Source organism: Chenopodium album, chromosome 24 (assembly GCF_948465745.1).
Source record: "Chenopodium album chromosome 24, dcCheAlbu1.1, whole genome shotgun sequence".
NCBI lineage: Eukaryota > Viridiplantae > Streptophyta > Magnoliopsida > Caryophyllales > Amaranthaceae > Chenopodium > Chenopodium album.
In genome coordinates, this window is record NC_137857.1 from 10,535,755 (window position 1) to 10,559,564 (window position 23,810).

Sequence of the window (23,810 nt, forward strand, 5' to 3'; positions counted from 1 at the left end):
CTTGATTAGGGCCAAGAACTTTTCCACGTAAAATCTCTCTTGCACTTTAAAGTTTTTGTTTAAGTTTCTTTAAGAATTTCGCAAAAATACCCTAGTTCCTCTACAATACAATTCACCCCCCCCCCCCCACTTGTATTGTTCATTAGAGTTAACAGTTGCTAACTTGGGATGTTTGGAATAAATTGATATGGTTTATAGTTTTCTCTATAGACTATGCTCTATTCTTGTACTATTATTTGATTTTTTTTTTTTTACGATGGAATCTTACAATCTCCAAATGGCTTAGAACCACGAAAATCTGAAGCGGTTTCAATGTTTGAAATTAAGTGTGAGGTGCTTGGTTAATTTGTATAAATTGGATAAGACCCATAGTAAGCAGACAAATGTTAACTAAGCAAAAACTAGTTGCTAAAGGATTCAACGAATTCATCATATTGACTATGAATCTAGAATGATACCTTTTCATTAGTAATGTTGCTTAAATCTATTCGGACACTGTATTTCTAGTGAAATCTACCTTATGTAATTTGTTATATAAAGTGAGTTGAAGATACCTTTCTTGAAGTTGTTCAATAAAGGGAATGTGCATGTGGTACAAATAAAAGGTTTTAAAGGTCTAATAAAACCTAGAGATGCATGTAAACTTCAAAGGTAAGGTCCATCATTCATGGAATGAAGTAAGCATCACGGAGTGAAAATCTTTCATTTAGTTAGTTGAACAAATCGATTGATATATATCCTCAGAAATAAGAAAAATCTTGTGTATACAAGAGGCTTAGTGGGAGCTATATAGTCTTCTTGGTTTACTATGTGGATCATATACTTCTTAAAAGATACGACGCTCTCATACTTGCTTAAATTGGTTGATCAGATGCCTAATGAATAATTTTGTATTAAAAACTCCGAAGCACTGGCGGATCCACGTAGTGACCCCGGGGGGGCACGTGCTACCCCCGAAAAAAAAACTGTTTACAAAAAGGTCTTCTGTAAAATAGCATATAAACATTAAACAATGCTAGCTTGATAACATAACTAAGGGTGCTTCAGTTTTAACTATGCAAGTGGTTAAAACTTTCCTTTACCAATTGTTTCCTTGCTTTTATACTTGTTTGTTGTTAGACCTTTATACATATTGTGTCTTACTTGCATATTACCTCTCCCTCCAACCCAACTTTTTGCGCTAAGGACTCGCGATCCGAACCCGCTTGTGCTCGCTTTGAAGTATCGGTCGTCACAAGCCCCTACCACCCGCACTCCATCGCCCAAATAGGCGCAAGTGCTCTCGAGATTCTATTGCCCGCTTGTGTTGCTTCGTTCTCACAAGCCCCTCTTCTGCACGAGGCTAGCTTTCTTGCCGCAAAAAAGGCTAAAACGTGCCGTACGTTTCGGGGCCCAAACTCCTGGACCGTGACAGTCTAGTGTAGTTGGAGCCTAATGTTCGAATCTCTTCCCCCCCAAACCCATAATGTTTTTTTCAGTTCATTTATATGTCTTTTTTTGAAAACCATCAATGTTTTATTTTTTTTAATCTCCAAATTACTTTCCTATTTCTTGACATTTATATTCAAATAGATCAAATCATCAAATTAGATAAATATGACTTCCATCATAAATTCATTCTTCCCTAAATCACATTTCACTTTTTTTGACATTTATGTTAAATTCAAATAATTTACATAGAATAACTCTCATAAATAATTAGTTAAAAACAATTAATAGTATTGTAGGGAATATTTCAAGCATCATAACCCCAAGCTTGAACCCCACTGTGATCATACACTAAAGTATGGTGGCGTCCAAAGGGAAAGAAAAGAGAGCAAAAGAGTCGCCAACAAGTTTTAGGAACTTGTAAACCGTTCACGAGGTGAAGGTTACACCCCTTAACGATCCATGAGATCGTCAACTCCAAAAGGTCTTGAACGAAATAGGGTTCGGGGATGATGGTACGAATCCCAATCTACAAAAGAGAGAACCCGCCCTATAAAATAGGTCTCTACTTTATTCTACTCGTATTCATGTGCGCTTTTTGACTAACATGCAATCATTAGATTAATTCTAAACCTGTTTATCTATGTTGGTTGAATATTAATGCACAAACAAAACTATTATTGGCGATCACTTGATTTAAAATCATATTAGCCTAAACCAAATTATTAATTATCTTATTAAGCGTGATTTCAATTACATCCCTTTAATAAGCATAAAAGGCGTGATCAAGCAATAACAATAATATAAATCATTAAGCAACATAATATTAATCATCATAATAATCATACTAATTACAATCGTAATCAAAATCATAATAAGGCATAATAAAGCTTGATAATAATAGCAAGATCCTAGGCATGATACTAACAAGATTAATAACAAATCCTAGCATAAAACTAAGCATTAAAGATCAAAGCTTTAAACATAACATGGTACTAACATGATGTTAGAAAGAATAAAAGGCACCCTAAACATGATTCTAGAAAGCATAAATAACATCATCCTAACATGATACTAGGAATTAAACAATATAAGCATGCTTTCTACATTGAAATAAAATAGAGAGTAAGCTAATTAATTACTCACTTTGAAGCCTCGTACCTCTTTCTAATAACAAAATACACGAATTAGTAAACTTCAATAAAATAATAAAACCAAAGAATAAAATTAAATAAGTGAAATAAAGAGTTAAAAAGTTTGGACTGGATTTGGGACCAAACCCTCAGAAAAGTATAAACCTTTCACGTCTAGGGCGAAGGCAACTTTGAACTTGGCTAGGTGTTTCAAGATCTCGTGAGTGCGGAATTGTGTTTGTAAAAAGCTAATTTAGAAAACAAGAGGGAAAAAATAAGCTATATTGCTTAAAGAGAGAATAGAGAGAATTGACGATTGTTGATGAATAAAAAGGAAGGTTTAGGACCCTATTTATAGGAAAACAGTCCAAAAATTGATAGAATACTGATCAAAATTTGAAAAGGAATAAAACTCCACGCTGTGGCCGCAAAACAACCTTGTCGCGTGGCGACAAGCCTGTCGTTTGGCGACAGCTTGGATTTTCACGCGCTTTCAACACGGAGTCCACTTGTCAATCAAAATTGATCCGTAAAGTCCGTATGAAAACTGAAATCGTATTTTTACATAAAATAATATTTTATTCCAAGTAAAACTTATCAATCCATAATTATCAATTTTAATTCTATTAGGATTTAAGAGAACCTTCTAGAGAATTCTAGAAGACTATAGTCAATCCTAATAGCTTTGGGAATAATAATTGACATTAGGCCATTTTCTAGATCATTGGGCCGCATGTAAGGATCAAATCGGGCCTAGTTTAATTAGTATTTTGGCCATAACTTCCTCATTATTCATCGGAATTGGGCTTATAATATACTCCCTCCGTTTTTAAATACTTGCTCCATTTCTCTTGGGCACGAATGCCGATGCTAATCTTTGATCAATAATATCTTTAATTATCAATAAGTATAAATTCTAACAATTGAAAATTAATAATCTATTCACCGAGATGACTCCAACAAGTACCCACAAGACTATATTTTTTTTCTTATGTATAAATCACAAACAATAGTCAAAGTAGGATGAATGAATAGTGTAAAAAATAGAAATGGAGCAAGTATTTAAAAACGGAGGGAGTATCGTCGGAAAGCTCTTTGCAAGCCCCATCCAACTACACTATTATCGGACCCTTATCATGGACCAAACTAAACTGGATTGGCTATTTTCATAAACAGAAAGAAAGATTTTTAATAAAAACTAACCGCAACACTTGACCTTTCACACTTTCACTTCATTCGATTATGGTTCGACGCGAAAGGTATTCATCACGGGGTTTGGTTTTGGGGAGACACATATGGGTGTCTACAAGTATGGAATAAAATTTGTTCATAAAGAAAATTAGTTATTTCTTATTGAATAACTAATTTTATTTGATTGTAATACAAACTATTTTGATATATTGTACATAATTTTATCCGTAATAATAACTTGGTGCAAAATCTATAGTTATTTAAAAAAATTGATGGTAACTTTTTATACAAAATTCCATTACTTTATGCAAAAAATTTAACTTGCCGTGTTATTACCAGCTTAAATTTAGCTTTTTTTTTAAGTCTCAAGTTAGTAGCTGTATATTATTTTTCCCTATCGTTTAATGCTACCTCTACTTTGGAATCCTGGATCCGCCACTGCCCCGAAGAGGAAGATGATGAGTGCATCTTATTAGGAGTCAATATTTTTAAAGATGAAAGATGATTGATGAACTTATTTAAGAAACTTAAATTGATATGGCTCTCACAATTAAGGATGGCAATATTAAGTGGATATCCACTAACCCGCTCCACCCGCAATAAATAAATGGACGAAAACCCGAATTAAATGGATGAGAAGCGGGTGACGGATGAAGCGGATGATGGATCGGATCGGATGTGGATGATACTTTTTTCACCCGCTAACCATCCACCCACCCGTTTAACATATATTAATTTTTTAATCTAAGAAATTTAATAATAAAATATGAAATGTGCAAGAAAATTATATGTATTATTTGTTGCAAATTAATTTTTTAAACAATATAATGTTATTGTTTCCTTTTTTATTAATAAAATTATTGTACAAATAACCGAAAATTAAAGTTTATGTGAGTTTTTTTCAACTTTAATACTCATCCATTAGTCATCCGCTCCACCCATTTCATCCGCGGATGATGGACGGACGGATATGGATGATGAGTGAAGCGGATGACGGATGGATGTGGATGAAGCTATTAGAGTAATGGATGGATGCGGGTGAAGCTCCACCCGATCCGAATCCGATCCATTGCCATCCCTACTCACAATTCAAGGTTTAAACATTAAAATTCCAAAAGATGTTTCGTTGCTATGTAACATGGAGGAAATACAAGTATATCAGCTTGATTCGCAAATAATGTCAATCAGGGGTAGTAATGTCATTTTGCTAGTAAAGGTAAGGGTAAACACGTAAAAAGAGCGCAACGTTAATGTTTGCTGATAAATGTTGACTAACGTCTTCCATAGTCAAAGCGTTAACATCACTTTCCCAATATTGAAGAACCCTTATTTTTCTTTCCTGGAGAAACATCTTCCCCGAGACCAAGAACATGCTTGTTGTAGTTCCCTCAAGCAACTGAGACCTTGTCCAAGCCAAAATAGACAACAATTCTGTAATTTCCGGCGTGTTTTAATTCATACCAACCACCATATGTGCGAAGAACTCATACCTTGCGAATCGCTGGCGAATTTTATTCAAACCATCTACTGGGCGTACTGATTTGGCTTAGTGGTATCACTGTAAGTTAACAGTTCTTGCGTTTTATGTATTACGATGGGCTATTTGTTATTACTAGTAGAATTTGACGAATTCGTATTACTGGGTTGGCTGGATTGCATTTGGTTGGCATTTTTGAACCCCCAATTATGGTTTTACTTGTACTGTTAAAGCATTGGGTAATGGCAGAATTTTAATTTTCCATTTCAATATTGATTGGTCATTTTTTATTTAAATGTATGTTGATCAACTAGGATCTGAAAGATAGCAACTTGGATAACAATGGCGATTAGAGGGTCAAACTTTAAAAATTAATTCTTTCCTGTATGAGTTTGATGGTAACGACGTTACCCTCTCCGTTAAAGGACCCCACTAACGTCTTAAATCCGTCCTTAACGACAAAAACCACAGAAGAATATAAAAATATTATGAAGTACTAATGGGGCCCACGAAAAGCGTTGATTTACAAAATTTTGTAAATCAGGCTGATTGACTGGGTGCTCCTCATATAACATGTATGACACATTGCTTAGCAAGACTTGGTACATACACATCAAAGATTGATGAGATTGAGTGAATGGATGACATTCTTTGTGCACCGGCAAAGGATGTATGCTATGGTTTGTATTTTTCATGTGTGCTTTAGACATGTGTATCTTTCATTCGAATATATTTTTCCATTTCGTTATATTGTATCGCACATGCATCACCTCATATTATTACAAGGAGGCCAATTTGTACGTTAAAGTATGTTACACAATTGAAGGAAAAAGGATTAACAACGAACCCTTGAAATGTATCAGAGATTTAGAGTGTATAATGTCACATGTATATAGTATATAATTGTCGGCGTCGCTCGAAGTGCACCTACGTTAAAGCATGTGTGAATATGCTTGGCACTCATATATAGGAAATGGGAATTGACATTACGATTATGGACAAGGAAAGTAGGGAGTTGCCAACAAGTTTTTTAAGGAACTTGTAAACCGTTCACAGATCATAAAAGACAACCACGAATGAGGGACAACGATAGGCAACAACGATTGACCCGTGAAGGTTACAGCCCATTCATAATCCATAAGATTACTAACTCCATATGGTTCGGAACCAAGAAAGAAGGATCGGAGATGATGGTACGAAGTGAGTCATGGAGTCACATTCGCCCGTATTGGCATCTACTCGATTCTTATTGTGAAAAGTGATTCCTACGATCTCAAAGGCATGCAACAAAATATTCAATTTGCTCCAAACTATTATTATGCTAAATTGGTTGGATATTAATGCAACATATAATTCTATAATATTGTGATCACTTCGATTTAATAACAAGATTAATCAATAAATATAATATAATCGAATAAACATTAATATTGGAAGCAATCTAACAATAATAGCGTTAGTCAAATCAAATATAAATTAAACTAATCATGATACTAGCAATATTAAAATAAAATAAGTAATTTAATTAATTAATTACACACATTACGCGAGTTCTTTAAAATTGTTACATCATGAAGAAATTGTTATTTCATTAAAAATATAAATCAAATAGAAATAACTAAATTAACTAAAAAGTAGAGTTGATTTGGTCCAAACCCTCAGTTAATAATATCTTTCACACCTTGGTTTAAGGACGGAACCTCGGGATAAGTATGGACTCCTTAGAGTGCTTAGGGGAAGTATTATGGAGAAGAGAATAGTTTTCGGTGTAGGGAGAGAGAGAATGATTGTTGGTGCCCTGAGCTGCAGAAATGAGGGTCTTATAGATAGGGAAAATGAGCAGAGGGAACACACACGGAACCCTAAAAAGATAAAAACCCTAATTATAAAAAAGGCTATTGCGACAAGACAGATTCTATCGCGACACGACAGTTTCTACCGTGACATGGGAATATTTGTGTGACGCGGGATATTCTGGAGTGACACGGGACATATTTGACCTATGGGAAGTGAAAACGTGTGAAAGGTTTACGCGGAGCAAACACGGAACAACCCCAAGTCATAGAATGGGCACCGAGACATGGCATGTGTCTACCGCGATGCGGGAAATGAAGTACACCGTGTCACAGTGAAAAAGAACACATAGAAATGACAAGGAAAAGCACCGTTTCACGGTGTGTGTACCGCGACACGTCAAAAAACACCGCGACGCGGCAAGGTCCACCGTGGCACGGTACAGTACACCGTGTCACGGTGAAAAAATCACGTGGGAATGACGCGGAAAAGCATCGTGTCACGATATGTGTACCGTGACATGGTACAGACTTCCGTGACACGATACCAGATGCCGCGCCATGTCAGCATCCTCCGCGACGCGGCAGTTTTACACTGTGCGCGGTAGTTCCAGTGTTTTACGCGTTTTTGTAACTACGATAACTTTTGATCCGTAACATGGATTAAGACATATAATATATCATTGGAAATCTTATCAAGTCTAATTTCCAACCCAATTAGAATCAGGTCAAAATAATTTGTAGATTTTAAGATATGACCGTTTTAGTAGAAGGGTTTCGGGTTTGGGCCGAGTTTAGTGTTTTGCTCATATCTTCTTCGTTTTAAATCGGAATTGGGCTTATGATATATTGTTGTAAAGCTTATTGAAAATCCTATATAACCAAATAATAATTGGATCAAAATTATAGGGCCACAAGATCAGTTTCTCTCGGTTTCATGATGTGAATACGAAAAGTGGAAAGTAAGTTATGGTTTAGAGAAATGAGCTAGAAATTGGATTGGTTTATGAAATGTATTGGATAGAACATGGATTTGAGCACTCCAAAGATTAAATATTCAACTCGACCGATAATGGCAGTGAAAGGTTGTTCATCATCGGGTTTGGTTTTGGGGAGACATTTTTAGGTGTCTACAATAATAAAACGCACACATCTAACAATTTCATTCTAGCACACTACACACGTGCACACAAATTAAGTATTTTTTTATTAGTTTGCTCCCATAGCTTACCAGTAGTATAGTTTTACAAGACAAAGTAATAAGGGTCACAAATACCCCAACTTGTACTACATTATCATGTGCCAATAAACCACAAAATCTTGCATACATATATAAGAAATCCAAACCCCTATAATGTATATACATTATAATCCACCTTTGGAATGTTTTTTCCTTTCTTCTTATCGGGAGCCACAAAAGGTAGTGATATGATACGTTATCATATAGTGGACCTTTAATTTGGCATGCGATCATATACATAACCAAATTTATGAAACCACTAGAATCATACTACGTATATATCCCTTTTATCGAAACTTAGAGAAGTAGTTGGTGAAACTCTTGCGAGGTGATGAAGAGAAAAACCTTTTTGGAGAGAACATACCAAAGTTATATCTTGGTGAAGCAAGAGCATCAATGGGGCGATACTCTGGCAACATAAACCCTCGCTCGATTTCATACGACCTTCTACCGGGAGTTGCATTGCCATTACCATAAAAGTTCCCATACTTCTTAAGGTTCTTAAACCATGACTTCTTCTTAGGAGAATCTTGATGATAACCATTAATTTTTTCGGTCATGTATTGCCTAACCGCGTGCAATCCTTGCTCCATTACTTCCAAGGGAGGTGAAACCAAAGGGTTTCCTTCAACATGAAGCTTCTGAAGCTTCCGAAGACACCCTAATGAAGTTGGAAGTTCCGATATCTTGTTGTAGCTCACGTCGAGCTCTACAAGTGACATTAGAAGGCCTATGGAGTAGGGTAATTCGACAAGGTATTGGAAGTTTTGGCTTACATTGAGAACTTCTAAGTTGATGAGGTTTTCTAGGTCTTCTGGTAGCGAACGAAGGCAATTGAGACGTACGTCTAGCACACGTAACGCCGTTGCATGGCATATTGAAAATGGTAGGAAGGCAATTTTGTTTGAGTTTACTGAGAGTTTCTTGAGATTTAAGAGCTCAAATCCAATTGTGTCTGGTAAAAATGTAAGTTTGTTGAAGTTGGCGTTTAGTTCTTCTAGTAATCTGTTCATGCAAAAGGAAAGAAAACGTTAATTTATAAAAAAAACATGCATCTAACTATCATATACTATGCACAACTATACCCTAGAGATGTTAATAAATAATTGATGAAATGTTACATACACAATTAGTAACTTCATATTGGACTTAATAAATAAAATTCCAATTCTTATATGTGGCTAGCCACACCATATAGCCAGCCATCATGGAGATACTGAGTTTCTTTATAAGTGGTCAAATGTTGTGGTCAGTCGCACACAAAATGTGTTGACTCTGAATCATTATATCATGATTTTATAGGCAATACTTTCGTTGCAGCTGATGATACCCCCAAGTTTTTAAACAATGCTTTAGAAATTTATTAATCAGCCGACCTACCTAATGACTGCTTAATCACAATTCCATTATAATTATTAAACTTTAATTGTACTAATTTTATTGCTTTAGAACCATGTGGCCACGTTAAGCACGAACATAGTCAAGAACACCAACATGTTATAATAGAGGAACAAAACAATCAACATGACAAACTATACGTCGTTTTCTAATTTTTTGATTATTTTCCAAATTTTCAAATATACAAAAAATGACAAAGGGAAGAAATTGAGGAAATATAATGACTAGATATAATTGGATTGATAATGCAAGACCAAATGAATATAGAAGTATCTATGTAACGTGATTGACCCACCTAATTACATACGTATCTATCTTTGTAAATGTAATACAGATTCTTTTATGTAATGAAAATGTTTATCCAATCTATTTTAATAGCTACTAAGCTTATCTGTTAAAAATATAAAATATAATTAAAAATAAATAAATTATTTATCAGTTTTATTCCTCTCTTCTTATTCATTCATATTTTGGGTAATGATTGAACTAGTCAAAAGAATTTCGCAAGTCTTTCATATACTTTGAACATCAATCTAAGAGAAATGGGGGGAAAAAATTCTAGCTATATGATTTATGAATTTTATGGTATCCCTTCTATATAATTAAACATTTTTGAAATTTCAATAGTCTTTTCTTTTTTCTTAAAAGGGTTGGAACTTTATTATTCCCATAATAATATAAATATAATGGTATTGAATAATAAGGTATAAGTATATTTCTAATATATAGTTCATGTTTATCAACTAAAATGGTTGATGTATCCCTATTTGATCATGGACAGTTAATTATGTCCAATTTGAAGTAATTGTTTTATTAACCTAATATGAACTTATTTGAACTTATTTGAATTTACAAGAACTTATATAAACGTATCACACCTTATTTAATTGTAATTTGAATATGGATAATATAATTAAGTATATAACCTTTATCAAAACTTAATTATTAGAACTCATCATCTAATCTGAATGACAGAATATATCAGAATTGAGATGAGTTTATTGTTCTTGAAATAAGTGAAAACAAAGTGAATAGAATACAACATTAAAGATTGAAATAAGTGAAAACAAAGTGAATAGAAATGAGTTTATTTTCACTTTTAGCATTTATTCATCACATAATAGAGAGAAATATGAATCTAATTACGCAACGGAGGGAGTACTAAACTATTCAAAACTTATTTGAATTTTATATTCCACGAAATAAGTAGAAAATTTCAAAGGATATCAAATGAAGAATATTACTATAAACAGTCATGGTCGATGCTTAACACTAATTACACCTTAATGAAAGAGATTTAATCAAAATGAAGCATTAATCGTGCAAGCCAGTTTTTAATTACTTCATATATTAAAATATGTTTCAGCAATAGTTAGATTTTTTTTTTTTTTTTATTTATTTACATCTAGTAGGCTATTTTAAATAAACGTACTTGTACCATTGTACGTCATATACAGAGTACAATGAAGCCACAAAAGGTTGATGTGGACATTTTCAATCACACCCTAGATTTATTCTAGTCGATCCAACTCAATTTCTTGTATAATTGGTAAGATTTTCAACAATAGTTTTCTTGGTCAACCCTAATTAAAGGATATGTATAATATAAGAATACACAAAAATACAAAATGAGGTGTAGAAGATAAAATGTCATGTATACTACCAGCAATGAGCCTGTCACAAACCTTGAAGTAATAATTTAATTAAGAAAATGGCTCAACGAAATCTTAAGGGCTAGGAATAGATACTAAGTAAGTGAAAAAAAAAAAAAAAAAAAAAAGTGAGTTTGGACACACGGTGAGATAGACATTGATTATTGGATGTTTTATACATGTTTTTGAACCTCTTAACTTTTAAAACTTAAAGTTTTAGACAATTTATATAAATTTTTGAAAATTTCATACAGGTCATTGAACAATAAACATATATACCTAGTATTAGATTTTGGGTAAACTCATTGCAAAACGGCCTCACTTAATATTTTGTGAAATAGAAAATTTAAGTCTATCTTATGAGAGACTATTATATACACCCAGATGCAAGATGCATCCAATAGTAATTTAAGCTTAATACACCTTATACCTGAATGTATATAAAAATAAAAATAAAAAAAAAAAAATCAATTTTATGAAATCTTATTACTTTTTATTTCATTTCGTTTTATAATTTGTTTGAATTTTTTAGCTACAAGCTAAGTAATTTGGTTGATATAGAAGAGTACTTATTAAGTTTAGAAAATTAATGAATCTTATCGTTTTCGATGATTGATGATTGATTATTGTCTCAATTATTTGTTAATTATAATCATACAAAGTGTAGACAATTCTCTTACAACTAACGAAAGTAAAGAAAGTTCTTGTTGGATAATTTGATTTGCTGGCTCCTATCAAATGGAATCAATTGCATAAAGAAATAAGAAATACGAAATTAAAAATTCTTGATAACTACCCTTTTCATTATTGGGATTCAGATAGAGATGTTAAAATTTGATTTTAGAAGATCATGATTACCACGGAAACTCGATCTCATGTAAGATTTTTGAACTTCTTATGAATCCTACTATTACATCTCAATTATATAATTGAATTACTTAATCAAGCAATTAGTTTTAAGACTATAAAAGTTTTAGCGATTTTTAATATAATAATACTTGTTTTTCTATTTTTAATGTCTGATAAGATCCAATAAATTTTTACTAAAGAATAATCAATAATCCGTACATCTATCTCTAATATTACTATCCCTAATATTACTATGTATACAACCTTAGAAAAAAGTATGTCAAAAGAATTTTGGGGCAACATATGTGTGACATGCGCTTCTATGATTCAAAGTGTCACACATTGACCCAAGAGCATATACAAGACGTACAAGTGTACATTTAATAATTTCTACGGAATACAACAACCGTAATAATGCATTAATTTCTTTCTAAAAAGGAGTCCCATCAAATTTTGGTCAATATTATGCTACTCCAACATAGAAGTTTTTTCCTTACATAATAAATTACCTGATATGATTAACATGATCCGATTATTATTAGGATCTTTCTAACAAACGTTCCCGGGATGTCAGATTAACCTTTAAAATAGTTCATATAATGGTTTTAACTTGTAAATACATCCCAAAATCACGCTTCGACCGGTGTAATTAACTTTATGTTAAGTTAAAATATTTCTACTTTTATTTATCTTATCCAACGTTTTTGGACATTTTTTAGCTTTTGCCCTGTTATTATACAAATACCTTACGATGGAGTATTGAGCTAAAATAATCGTAACTTTTATGTTGTGAAACTTGTGATGCTTGCATTAATTATAAGTTTAATATCAAAGCAAAGAAATTGAAGAGAAAAATGGAAAAGTAGGTGAAGAAATTAACCTGCAATTTTCTATGGTTCTTGGAATGCAACTTAAAAGGTTACCAGAAACATTTAAGATCTTGAGTTTCGATAAACAACCAATTGAATTGGGAAGAGAAGTCAATTGATTTGAGTGCACATCCAATACTACCACATTCAGCAACCTTGCTATCATTGACTCTGGGATATTCTGTCAATATTAATTAAATAATTTAAATTCACAAAAAACAAAACAATTAAATCAATAAATTCTTCCCTTTTAATTCATTACTTTGAATTGAGAAACACAAAACAAATCAATCAATTAATTATACTATCAAAAGTTAACTTGACAATTAGCCAATTAACTAAACCTAAGGATACAATACCATTGTTTCAAAATTTTAAATAAGGGCTATAAAGACAATGTTGACGTCTTATTGTATGCAAATATTGGAATAAATATAAATAGCAATCGTCATTAATTCAAAATTTAGCGGTCATCATATAAAAACAGAAAATGATACCTTCAATATCTAGATAGTAACAAGTTTTATCTAGTGTTACACTAAAAAGTTTAGACTTTTATGATTAAAGGTGGAAAATTGCTAAAATTGCTTAACCTTTTCATTTGAGTGAACATTTAATGCGAGTAACTTCGTTTTGGTAGGCACAAGAAGCCTCTTGAAGTGTGAAATCTTCACTAGTAATACGATATAGTGTCGTTTACGTACACCACTGCCTATCGTATCTATCTATCACATTTGCATTTACAAAGTTTTCACTATCTTTAATTTTATTACTCCGTAATAAGTAAAAAAAATATAAAAGATTAATATTTTAATAATATATACAAATTTAATAAATATACATATTACTCTTATAAACATTTATAGAGGTGAGTAGCTTGTTACATAGTGCAAAGTTGTTAGTTCAAAAAAGGTGTACTTGTAATTTGCACTAAGAAGCAATTTTCCTCGACTTAAAATAAAATTAATTAACATATCTTCAATAATTTTAAAATACTCATAAAAGCCAATATGAAACAAAAGTATGAAGTCCTATAATTTTGTCTCTATCCCATAAAAATATCATGATCTTTAAAAACCAAAAAAGTCTTAGGTAAGCAAATGGTTAAAATAAGTGAAAAGGAGGAGGGGTTTGATAAGCTTATCATGATCTGCTATTGGTCTTTTTCTATTTATTGCCAATTTAACGATATTTTTATTACAATTAAGTTGGTCCTGGCCCGGCCCGGCCCTGACCCTTTTATTAATTAAATTTTTTTTAAGGAAATTATTTCGATATTTTTTTTTGAAACATTATTTCGATTTTTTTTTGTTCTTCCTATTTTGATTTTCTTCGTCTTTAGTGTATATAAATAAAATTTTAAAAAAAATTATCTAATTTGTTACTAAAGCAATTTAAATGTACTTTTTTTTTTTTAAAAAAAAAAAACAATCTAATGTACTTATTTTGAAGTATGGTGTTCAATAATAATTATTTTTTTTAAAAAAAAAAGTTTATGCACATTTTGCAAATTTTTGAAAATCATTAACTACTGATAGATATTATACTTAGGATAATATTTGTCACAGATTATGATATATTATTTGTATATTTGTATGTTTATCGTATCTAGGATTCCTAACGTGATTAGGCCTAGCGTTGCGTTGTAAACTCTATATATTTGATCAATGGTACACACTCCAGATTGAGGAGTTTTCCCGAATATCTAACATGGTATCACAGCTTTAGGTTACGATCCTAGAAATTTTTTAATTTTTTAATTGCTTCCGCTAATTCCGTACAGCCGCCCCTTCTTTTTCACTCACTGTCTTCTTCTTCTAGCCTCCATCTATGGCTAAAGATAGCGACACCCCTCCTCCACGCCGCCGCCACCAGTGAATGAATTCCACCCGGCACAGATTAGGATATATTATTTGTATATTTGTATGTTTATCGTATCTAGGATTCCTAACGTGATTAGGCCTAGCGTTGTAAACTCTATATATTTGATCAATGGTACACACTCCAGATTGAGGAGTTTTCCCGAATATCTAACAACTACAATAAGTGAAAATTGTAAACATGCAAAGAAATAATGTCGTTTTTTAAAAACTAAATTGTCAAAAAATAGAGCCGAAAAACATGAATCGTTTTCCGGGTGAATAACAAGAGACTCTCGATGACAATGTCAAAAAAAAAAAAAAAAAAAAAAAAAACACTCATTCATTCTAGAGTCGGAGTTCTACTTCTACCAATATAATCATGAATCAAATTATAATATTATAGGAGTAAAATATATATAAAAATCATAAACTAAACTTCAACCCAAATCAAAAAAAAAAAAATATTAATAATACTTATAATAACAAATTAAAACTAAACAAAACAATAGGAAAAAAAAAAAATGAAGGAGAAGAAAAGTACCTCAAGATTATTGTTGGAAAGATCGAGTTTGCAGATTGCAGCAAGATTAATAGAAGGATTAGGGAGAGAATCAAGAGACCTTCCACTTAAATCAACAATCTCAAGCCTTTCATCATTTTGATGATCATTCTTCTTATTCGTATTCGTTTTATTGTTATTGTTATTATTAGTCGTTGCTAACGACGATCTTGATCTTCTGAAATCCTTGACACTTTTACCATGATTAGTATTACTAATAGTATCACTATTAACAGTAAAACTATTCATTAAGTGATTCTTCCTCACATCTAATCGCGCTTGTTGATGATGTCTTTCGTACATCATTTCTTTTTGTTCTAATAATATTCACACTATTGAAAAATTCTTCGCAAGACTACAACTTTGAGAGTTTGAACGTAGAGAAAATGGAAAGAACTTTTTTTTTTTTTTTTTTTTTTGGTAAGAAAAATAATGGGTGTTTTAGAAATAATGATGGTTATTATGTTAAGAGTAGAAAGAGGAGAGATGGCTATTTATGGAACAATGTACGGAGAAAGTGGAAGAGTACAAAAAAAGGATAGATTTATAGACACGTGTTGTTGACGTTTGAGCCGTATGGGAAAAAGCAAAATTAAAGTACAAAAGGCTAGTACACATTTATCGTTTTATTGCTTTTAGGTTTTCATTAAAATAAAATCATTTGTCTACATTTATAGTTTTCATACATGAGTAGAAATACTATTAGCCCAAATGATGAATCGGGTGAGAACACCAAAAATAAAATAAAGTAAATCTTGTGTCTAAAAGTTATCCTGACTGAAGTAGTTGTTGACAAAAAAAAAGTCAAAACAAGAATTTTTTAGAGATGAAGGGATGTAATCACATTCTGATTTGATTTATTTAATTAAGAGTTGAGTGTATCTATATTTAATATTATAATATAATTTATTCATTTGGTGATTTGCACTCCATATTTATTTGAAGATTTGATGTAAATGAGAAAATCCATCGAATTTGGTAAAATTTGATATGGTTTGATATGGATAAGAACAAGTAATAAGTTAATGTGATAAGGTGAAAGGAACTTGATATGAAACCATAGGAAATAATGACTCTAATAATTCCATATTTGACCGATTCACGATTAATAATCTCACCTTTACATTTTTATTTAATAACCCCACCTCTATAGGGGATCTTCATCTGTTGGTCCCTTATGACCATTAACCTGAACATTGGGTAGACCCGAGTTAACCCGAGTATTTGAGACCCGAACATGAACCGACCTGGAGATGACCCAACCCGAATACAACCCGTAAATTAATGACTTGAACCGAACTCGACCTGGGTCGAAATTAACCCAAATCCGTTTTAACTCGTCAAAACCCGAATTTAACCCGACTTGAATTCAACCAGACCTGCTCCTAGCCCGAACCGTTTTTAACCCAACTTGTTATTGACTGGACTCGAAATTCAACTCGATCTATTATAGACCCGACCCTAAATCAACACGACTTGTTATTGACCCGACCCTAAATCAACTCGACTTATTATTTTATACATCTTTATTACTGTAGATATTGACTAGCTAAATAAAGATATATGCTATATATATTGTAATCTACTTGTAAAGTCATAACTTCATAAGGCTAAAACTACTTTATATTAATATGGAAAGTATTTTGTCTTTACCTGAACTGAACCCGCGAATTATTGAGTTGAACTGAACCCAACTTGAACCCAAGAATGACCCAACTTGGAAATGATCCGACTTGAATATAACCCGTAACTTATTAACTTGAACCAAACCCGACTTAAACCCAAGAATGACCCGTCCTGAATTATAACTCACAAATTATTGACTTGAACGAACCGACCCGACTCAAACCCAAGAATGACCCTAACCCGTTTTAACCCGTGAAAACCCGAATTAAACCTAATCTATTATTCATCCGACCCAAATGTAACCCGACCTAAACCCGACACAAACCCAATAAGATGTATGACCTGACGTGACCCGACTCAAGCATGACCCAACCCGAACCCGACCCGCATAGGGTAGGACATTAACCCGAATTGACCTGACTCAAGTTGACCCGACCTACACTTACTCGACTCAAACCCGACCCATTTATCTGAATTGACAGTGCTAGCACCAACAATCACCCCAACCTCTGGCAGCCTCTCCTTCATCGCCAAACCCCCATTCCTACCCCTACCTAGCAAAAACTGACCCGATTCCAACCCCCACACCCACGAAAACCATTCGAAGCCCTTAATTTCAATGAATAGACAAAAATAAAAAAAAATTAAAAAAAATAAAAAATCAATGAACTAATTCCAAGGGATGGCTTGAGGTTGAATTTTTGTAGGAGATTCAAGGTTTTTTGTCGGTTAGAGGGGGTTTTCAGCGGCTGGGTAGTATTTTAAGGGTGGAGGATGTGGTGGTTATGGTTGTTTCGGGGGTGGGATTTGGGTTAGGGGGTGATTTCGTGGGTTGCTTTTGGTTGGCGGGTTGATTTTCAGTAATGGCGGGTTCCGACCGGCCTATCCAGGAGTTTAGGGTGGCGGCCGGCCGGTTTTTGGTGGGGATAGGGTAAGGGTTATTGTTTTCACGGTGGATAGGGGTGGCTGGTGGGTTTGTTTTTAAGTTTTTAATTTTTTTTTATTTTAAAGTTATATTTTTCAACTAATTACAAAATGACAAGTGACATATTAACCTATCATAACCGGTTACCAATAGGATAGGGACCTGATGCGTGAGCAATAGACCAATATGGGTATTCTTGAAAATTCATGGAATTTTAAGAAAACCTACACTATCTTTTAGTTATTATTAATTATTAGGATGATTTTTCCTATCTTTAGGCTTTAAGAGTTTTAGCCATTAGAATATTTATTTATTTAATTTATTTATGTTAGGATAGATTTAGTAGTTGATTAAAATATGATTAGTAGATAAATTAGGATTAGGATTCTTAATATTTTATCTTATTTTAGGATATAATTATTAGTTTCCTATCTTATCTTTGTACGATTTGTCACCCTATAAATATGGGTGTATATCAATAATAGTTGAAGAAGAAGAGTAATTTGTTGTGGGAATTAATCCTTTGAGCGTTGCGTGTTTGATTGTTAATCAAAAACATCACTTGTTAGTTGCGACTCGTGATAATCTTCTAGTTGCGACTAGGAAGAGACCCTCTATTCCTGTGAGAATTAGAGTACTATCCTTTTCGTGTAATTTCTTTAGTTCTTATTAAAATCCGAAAATCCAATGTTATTATAGCTTGCGAGCCTTGTGAGAGTCTTGAGAGATCCACATCATAATGGTATCATATTTTCGGGTTTTGTGAGTCCTTTTGGCACTTACACGATCTTGGTGTGTTGGTTTCGTTATCATGTCTCAAGATTTGACAAAATATGAGGCGAATTTTTTTCGAAGAAGGAGAGTATGATGCGTGAGCAATAAACGAATAATATGGGTATTCTTGAAAATTCATGGAATTTTAAGAAAGCCTACACTATCTTTTAGTTATTATTAATTATTAGGATTTTTGCCTATGGATTTTTACCTTTCACTTGAAAGGATTTTTCCTATTTTTAGGCTTTAAGAGTTTTAGCCATTAGGATATTTATTTATTTAATTTATTTATGTTAGGATAGATTTAGTAGTTGATTAAAATATAATTAGTAGATATATTAGGATTAGGATTCTTAGTATTTTATCTTATTTTAGGATATAATTATTAGTTTCCTATCTTATCTTTGTACGATTTGTCATCCTATAAATATGGGTGTATATCAATAATAGTTGAAGAAGAAGAGAAATTTGTTATGGGAATTAATCCTTTGAGCATTGCTCGTTTGATTGTTAATCAAAAACATCACTTGTTGCGACTCGTGATCATCTTGTAGTTGCGACTAGGAAGAGACCCTCTATTCCTGCGAGAATTAGAGCACTATCCTTTTCGTGTAATTTCTTTAGTTCTTATTAAAATCCGATCCAATGTTATTATAGCTTGCGAGCCTTGTGAGAGTCTTGAGAGATCCACATCAGGACCAATAGAAGAAGATCTCATATAAAGGAGGGATTATTAAATAATAATAATCTAAAGGTAGGATTAATAACAGCGAACTGGCCAAGTGTGGGATTGCATTGTTAGAATCAATTTTTCCTAAACAATAAGACAGATTTAAATTCAGTTGAGTATGATGAAATGAAATAATAGAGTAAAAAATCAATCATTAGACTATAATTATCGTCTTTTTTTTTTTTTATTGATGTGTTCCAGACTTCCAGTCCTCAATTTTTTAAACTTAAGTATATGGTTAGAATCTCATATGATTGATTTTATACTCTATTATATCATACCTAGACTCCTTTTACGAAAGTCCAACCCTTTGGGCTTATGTATCAATCGGATGCACTACAGGTTTATAGCCTCCTCATACCGAACCTTGGGTGTGGCCCAAATTTAATAGGCTCATGTTTAGTGGATTGTGCATATTATAGAAGCTTTCAGAAAGATCTAGCAAGGTAAGGTTAGTTTTTGCTCATGTTTTCTCTAGAATTATCAAAGTGAACATGTTTTGAGATTTAATGAACTTAGAAGCTACTAACAGATATGGTTCGTGAACTTTCTAGAATATTATGGCTATAAGAATAATGAAGGATGTTTTGGAATCTTTCAACCAATCCAAGCTTCATTTTCAAATATAAATATAAGTTATGGGCATTCAATCAATACATACACAAGAGAAACCACTACTAGCCTTATCTTCCTATATACACAAAGATGATTTGGGTGGATGGGACTGATGAAATCTATGATTATCTTGCCACGTTGGCCCTAATAATATTATGTTAAGGTACAACTATATAAAAAAAAAAAAAAACTTAAACTTTTGGTTCATATTTGAGCTGGGAATTGATATTATACACTCACAAATTAAAATAAAACCTTCATGAATAATCATGAACTGGTACTATATATATGGTGATATAAATAGTGGTTTATCGGAATTGCTGTGATATTTAGGTTTATATCAAAGGGACAATAGATAAATATAATGAATCCTTATGTTTGATAATTCAATGAAAAATGAAATGATGAGTAATTCAGCTTAAAACACTCTCCAAATCTAAAAAGTTTTATGCATTTTTCAGTTTATTGGAGAAATAATGCATGATGACTAAACAGAGTAGACAAACACAATTGTTTATTAGAATAATAATTTTTTATTCATATCAATAGTATCAATAATTCATAATGTATTGACATTTAAAATCAAGAGCCATGCAAAAAGAACACTTCTGAAAAAGAAAGAAAAAAAACCCTGTGATCTCTTCCTCCTCCATACTTAACCAACCCATACAATTTTAAGAGTTTTTACCGGATTCCGCCTGCATTCAAGCTCAGTGTCCGGCCCTGTCCGCCTTCATTGTTAGGGAGCATAGTTTTAAGGTCTAGTAGGTCTTTCCTATCTCATCATCGACTCATCAGTGGTTGTCACCTCGGGTTTGTGGAAAGCGATCAGAAGGGTGGTCATTTAATTTTAGTGGGTTTAGTAGTTCAAAACTTCTTATCAATTTCTTTTGACATCTTGTTGCTTGATTATTGATATTGATTAAAAATAATCTCCCTTATTTTCGCCGAGAGAATAACATGTGTACTTTAATTTATTCTCCTTTCACTATCCCTCACTTTATTTTAATAATAAACCTTGTCCCAAATAAATAATATTAATATTTCGTAAGATATAATGTTATACTAAAATTTTTTTTTAAAAAAAACTATCCGTGTTCATATTTTAATCTCCAAGTGTATATTATAAAAACAATATGATAATAAAATTTATCCCATTTCTTTCAATTACTAATTCATAATTTATATAGGTTATCTTCACTGCCAAAAAAAATAAATTATATTGGTTATAGATATTTTACATATTTAACGAAAAAATGCATTATAATTTTATACTTCGTATGTTTTTTCCTTTTTTAACGCAAAATATGTTTATTGTGAAGGATTTTCTTATGAAAACTGAAGAATTAAAATCCCTATAAAAAATAAAATAATCCAATACAAAGTATAAAATTTAGATTACTACACATTGAATATTGAATTTTAATGCTTAATACTATTTACAAAAACAAACAAATGATATTCTTTTTAAAGAAAAACTACTAATATATTTCACTTTATTTTATTATAATATAAACAATGACTTGGGACATTGTTCATGCCAAAAACTAGTATTTAGATGAAATAAGACTTTTTTTTTTTAAAAAAAAAGATGAAATAAGACTTTTATCGCAAAGTAATTTATTGAGATATATTTAGGATATTAGGAAATATTATCGTGTATCATATAAGATATATTTATGCTAGTTTTGCTAGTTTTGCTAACTATTGTTGATTGATCTTACTAGGGTTGTATTATAAATTAAATATAGGTTTGTTGTTCAATGAGAAGCTAAAGCCATTATTCATCTTCTATTCTTCTTCTTCACATGGTATCAAGCCTATCTTAGTGATTGTTTTAAGATGAAAGATTTTGGGAGTCTAAAACAATTTTTGGGCATAGAGGTTGCTCGTAGTTCATCCGGTTTATTCTTGTGTCAACGCAAGCACACTTTGGATATCATTGCTAAAACAGGTTTGTTAGGAGCAAAGCCCGCAGTGTAACACCCTAGAAATTCCTTTCCTTTAAATACACACTTTACTCTTTTAAAAATACGATTTAGGAATATCTAAGACATTACCGCCACCGTGAAAACGGCTAAGGCAATTATCAAAAACACACAGCGGAAGATTTAAATTAAAACCATTCAAAATGAGTCAACTTAAAAGTCAACCAAACAAAAATAAAGTTAAAACCAAAGTCAAACGAAGTCAAATAAAATCAACTTACAACTTGGAACCATTGAAGGCCCTTATCCAAAACCGATTAAATTACGAAAAACCTTTGCGTTAGTCTCATAAGCATAACATAATATAATATAATATTTGAATGCAATAAACCACATCTCAACTAATAGAAACTAGCATGATTCGCTCTTCACTCATGCCCCGTCATGAATATGTTTCAACACCTGAAAAGATTATCTCCACTTGCCCCCACTACTCTCCATTAAAATGGATCATCGTAGGGCCAAGATAAAGACATAGCCAGACACAAACAACACACACAATCAGCAAAGCTGAGTACATAAGCGTATTTAAACACACTAACATGCAACTCCAAGCATCACACATACTTACCTCATTGCACCTGTTTACAAGCACACACAACAAACAACAAGACTCTTTAACTGGACACTAAATAATTTACTTAGCGTTGATTACGCATCGAACGGGTTTCTAACTTAACCAAAACTTCCTTAATGAATTGAGGACCACTGACACGGGAGCTAACCGTGCCAGCATCACCTATGCCACATCCATTGGTGGCGGAATTCCAGCGCATAATAATAATAATAATAATAATAAAAGGAATGTACAGCGTCCTGTACTCCATTAGAAGTTATGATCAAATATAAAGTCACATAACTCCCCCCATATGTTTATACTCAAGGTATATACGTTCCAAGAGTTTTGGTGCGTAATCTCTTTCACTTTACGTTATTTACATATTATTAGACTTGGTGATGACTCTCAAAGCATAACAATTCAATCATCAATAATAATTCAACCATTCAAACATACCAATTTAATTCTTGAATATTTAGTGACCACATAATATTTAATGTTGAACCCTTTTTAATTCTACCTCAGTGTCATAGACACCGTAAACGCATAAAGCGCCAACAATCCTATCCCTCGGTGTTAAAAACACCTTAAGTGCACAAAGGCACCAACATACAATTTATTCCTTGTGTACATAGACACTTATATAGCTCCTTCCTCATGCTTAAAGCATCAATAAAAATTATATGAACCATAATAAAATTCCTTTTCAATGATCCAAACATAATTAAACAATTAGTTTGATTAAACATGCTCTTTATCATGCCATAAATAAATATGTAGTCCATATAATCATACCAAAATATAATTTTCTAATCCATAGATCATCACAAATAATTCATGCTCCACAATTCAATCATCAACACCAATAATTCACAATTCTATACATGAACCTTAGCATGATACTACTTGTATTTGATTGAATTTAAGCCTAGCATGATTCAACATCATCAAAATATGCTAAGTACGCGAACGTACCTCAATTAAGCCCATAAAGTGGCCGAGAATACTACAACAATTCCCGAATCAAGTCTCCTACAATAAGGGACAATAATACTAAATTAATTACTCTTGTATACACAATTTCCAGCAACTTAAACTCACTTTAAACTATTTAGAATAATCTGAAAATTATTTAAAAACCC

The 23,810-nt window shown here is 32.3% G+C and overlaps 1 protein-coding gene across 1 annotated transcript; it reads right to left on the reverse strand.

Moving 5' to 3' along the window:
• Positions 1 to 8,502: 8,502 nt before the first annotated feature.
• On the reverse strand, positions 8,503 to 15,757 carry LOC145612419 (plant intracellular Ras-group-related LRR protein 6-like). Its single transcript, XM_081667794.1, has 3 exons — positions 15,434 to 15,757; positions 13,042 to 13,211; positions 8,503 to 9,267 (listed from the first exon to the last, which is right to left on the reverse strand). Exons 1-3 carry the CDS (start codon positions 15,755 to 15,757, stop codon positions 8,550 to 8,552), a joined length of 1,212 nt encoding a protein of 403 aa, XP_081523920.1. The 3' UTR covers positions 8,503 to 8,549.
• Between the last annotated feature and the right edge of the window lie 8,053 nt (positions 15,758 to 23,810).

What these genes read in the sequence shown, in the direction of transcription:
- LOC145612419 (XM_081667794.1), bottom strand. Translation starts at nt 15,757, where the DNA reads ATGATGTACGAAAGACATCATCAACAAGCGCGATTAGATGTGAGGAAG. An exon ending in TTTCCAACAATAATCTTGAG is followed by an intron (nt 13,212 to 15,433) that starts GTACTTTTCTTC and finishes TAATATTGACAG; the next exon opens with AATATCCCAGAGTCAATGAT. An exon ending in AGAACCATAGAAAATTGCAG is followed by an intron (nt 9,268 to 13,041) that starts GTTAATTTCTTC and finishes TTGCATGAACAG; the next exon opens with ATTACTAGAAGAACTAAACG.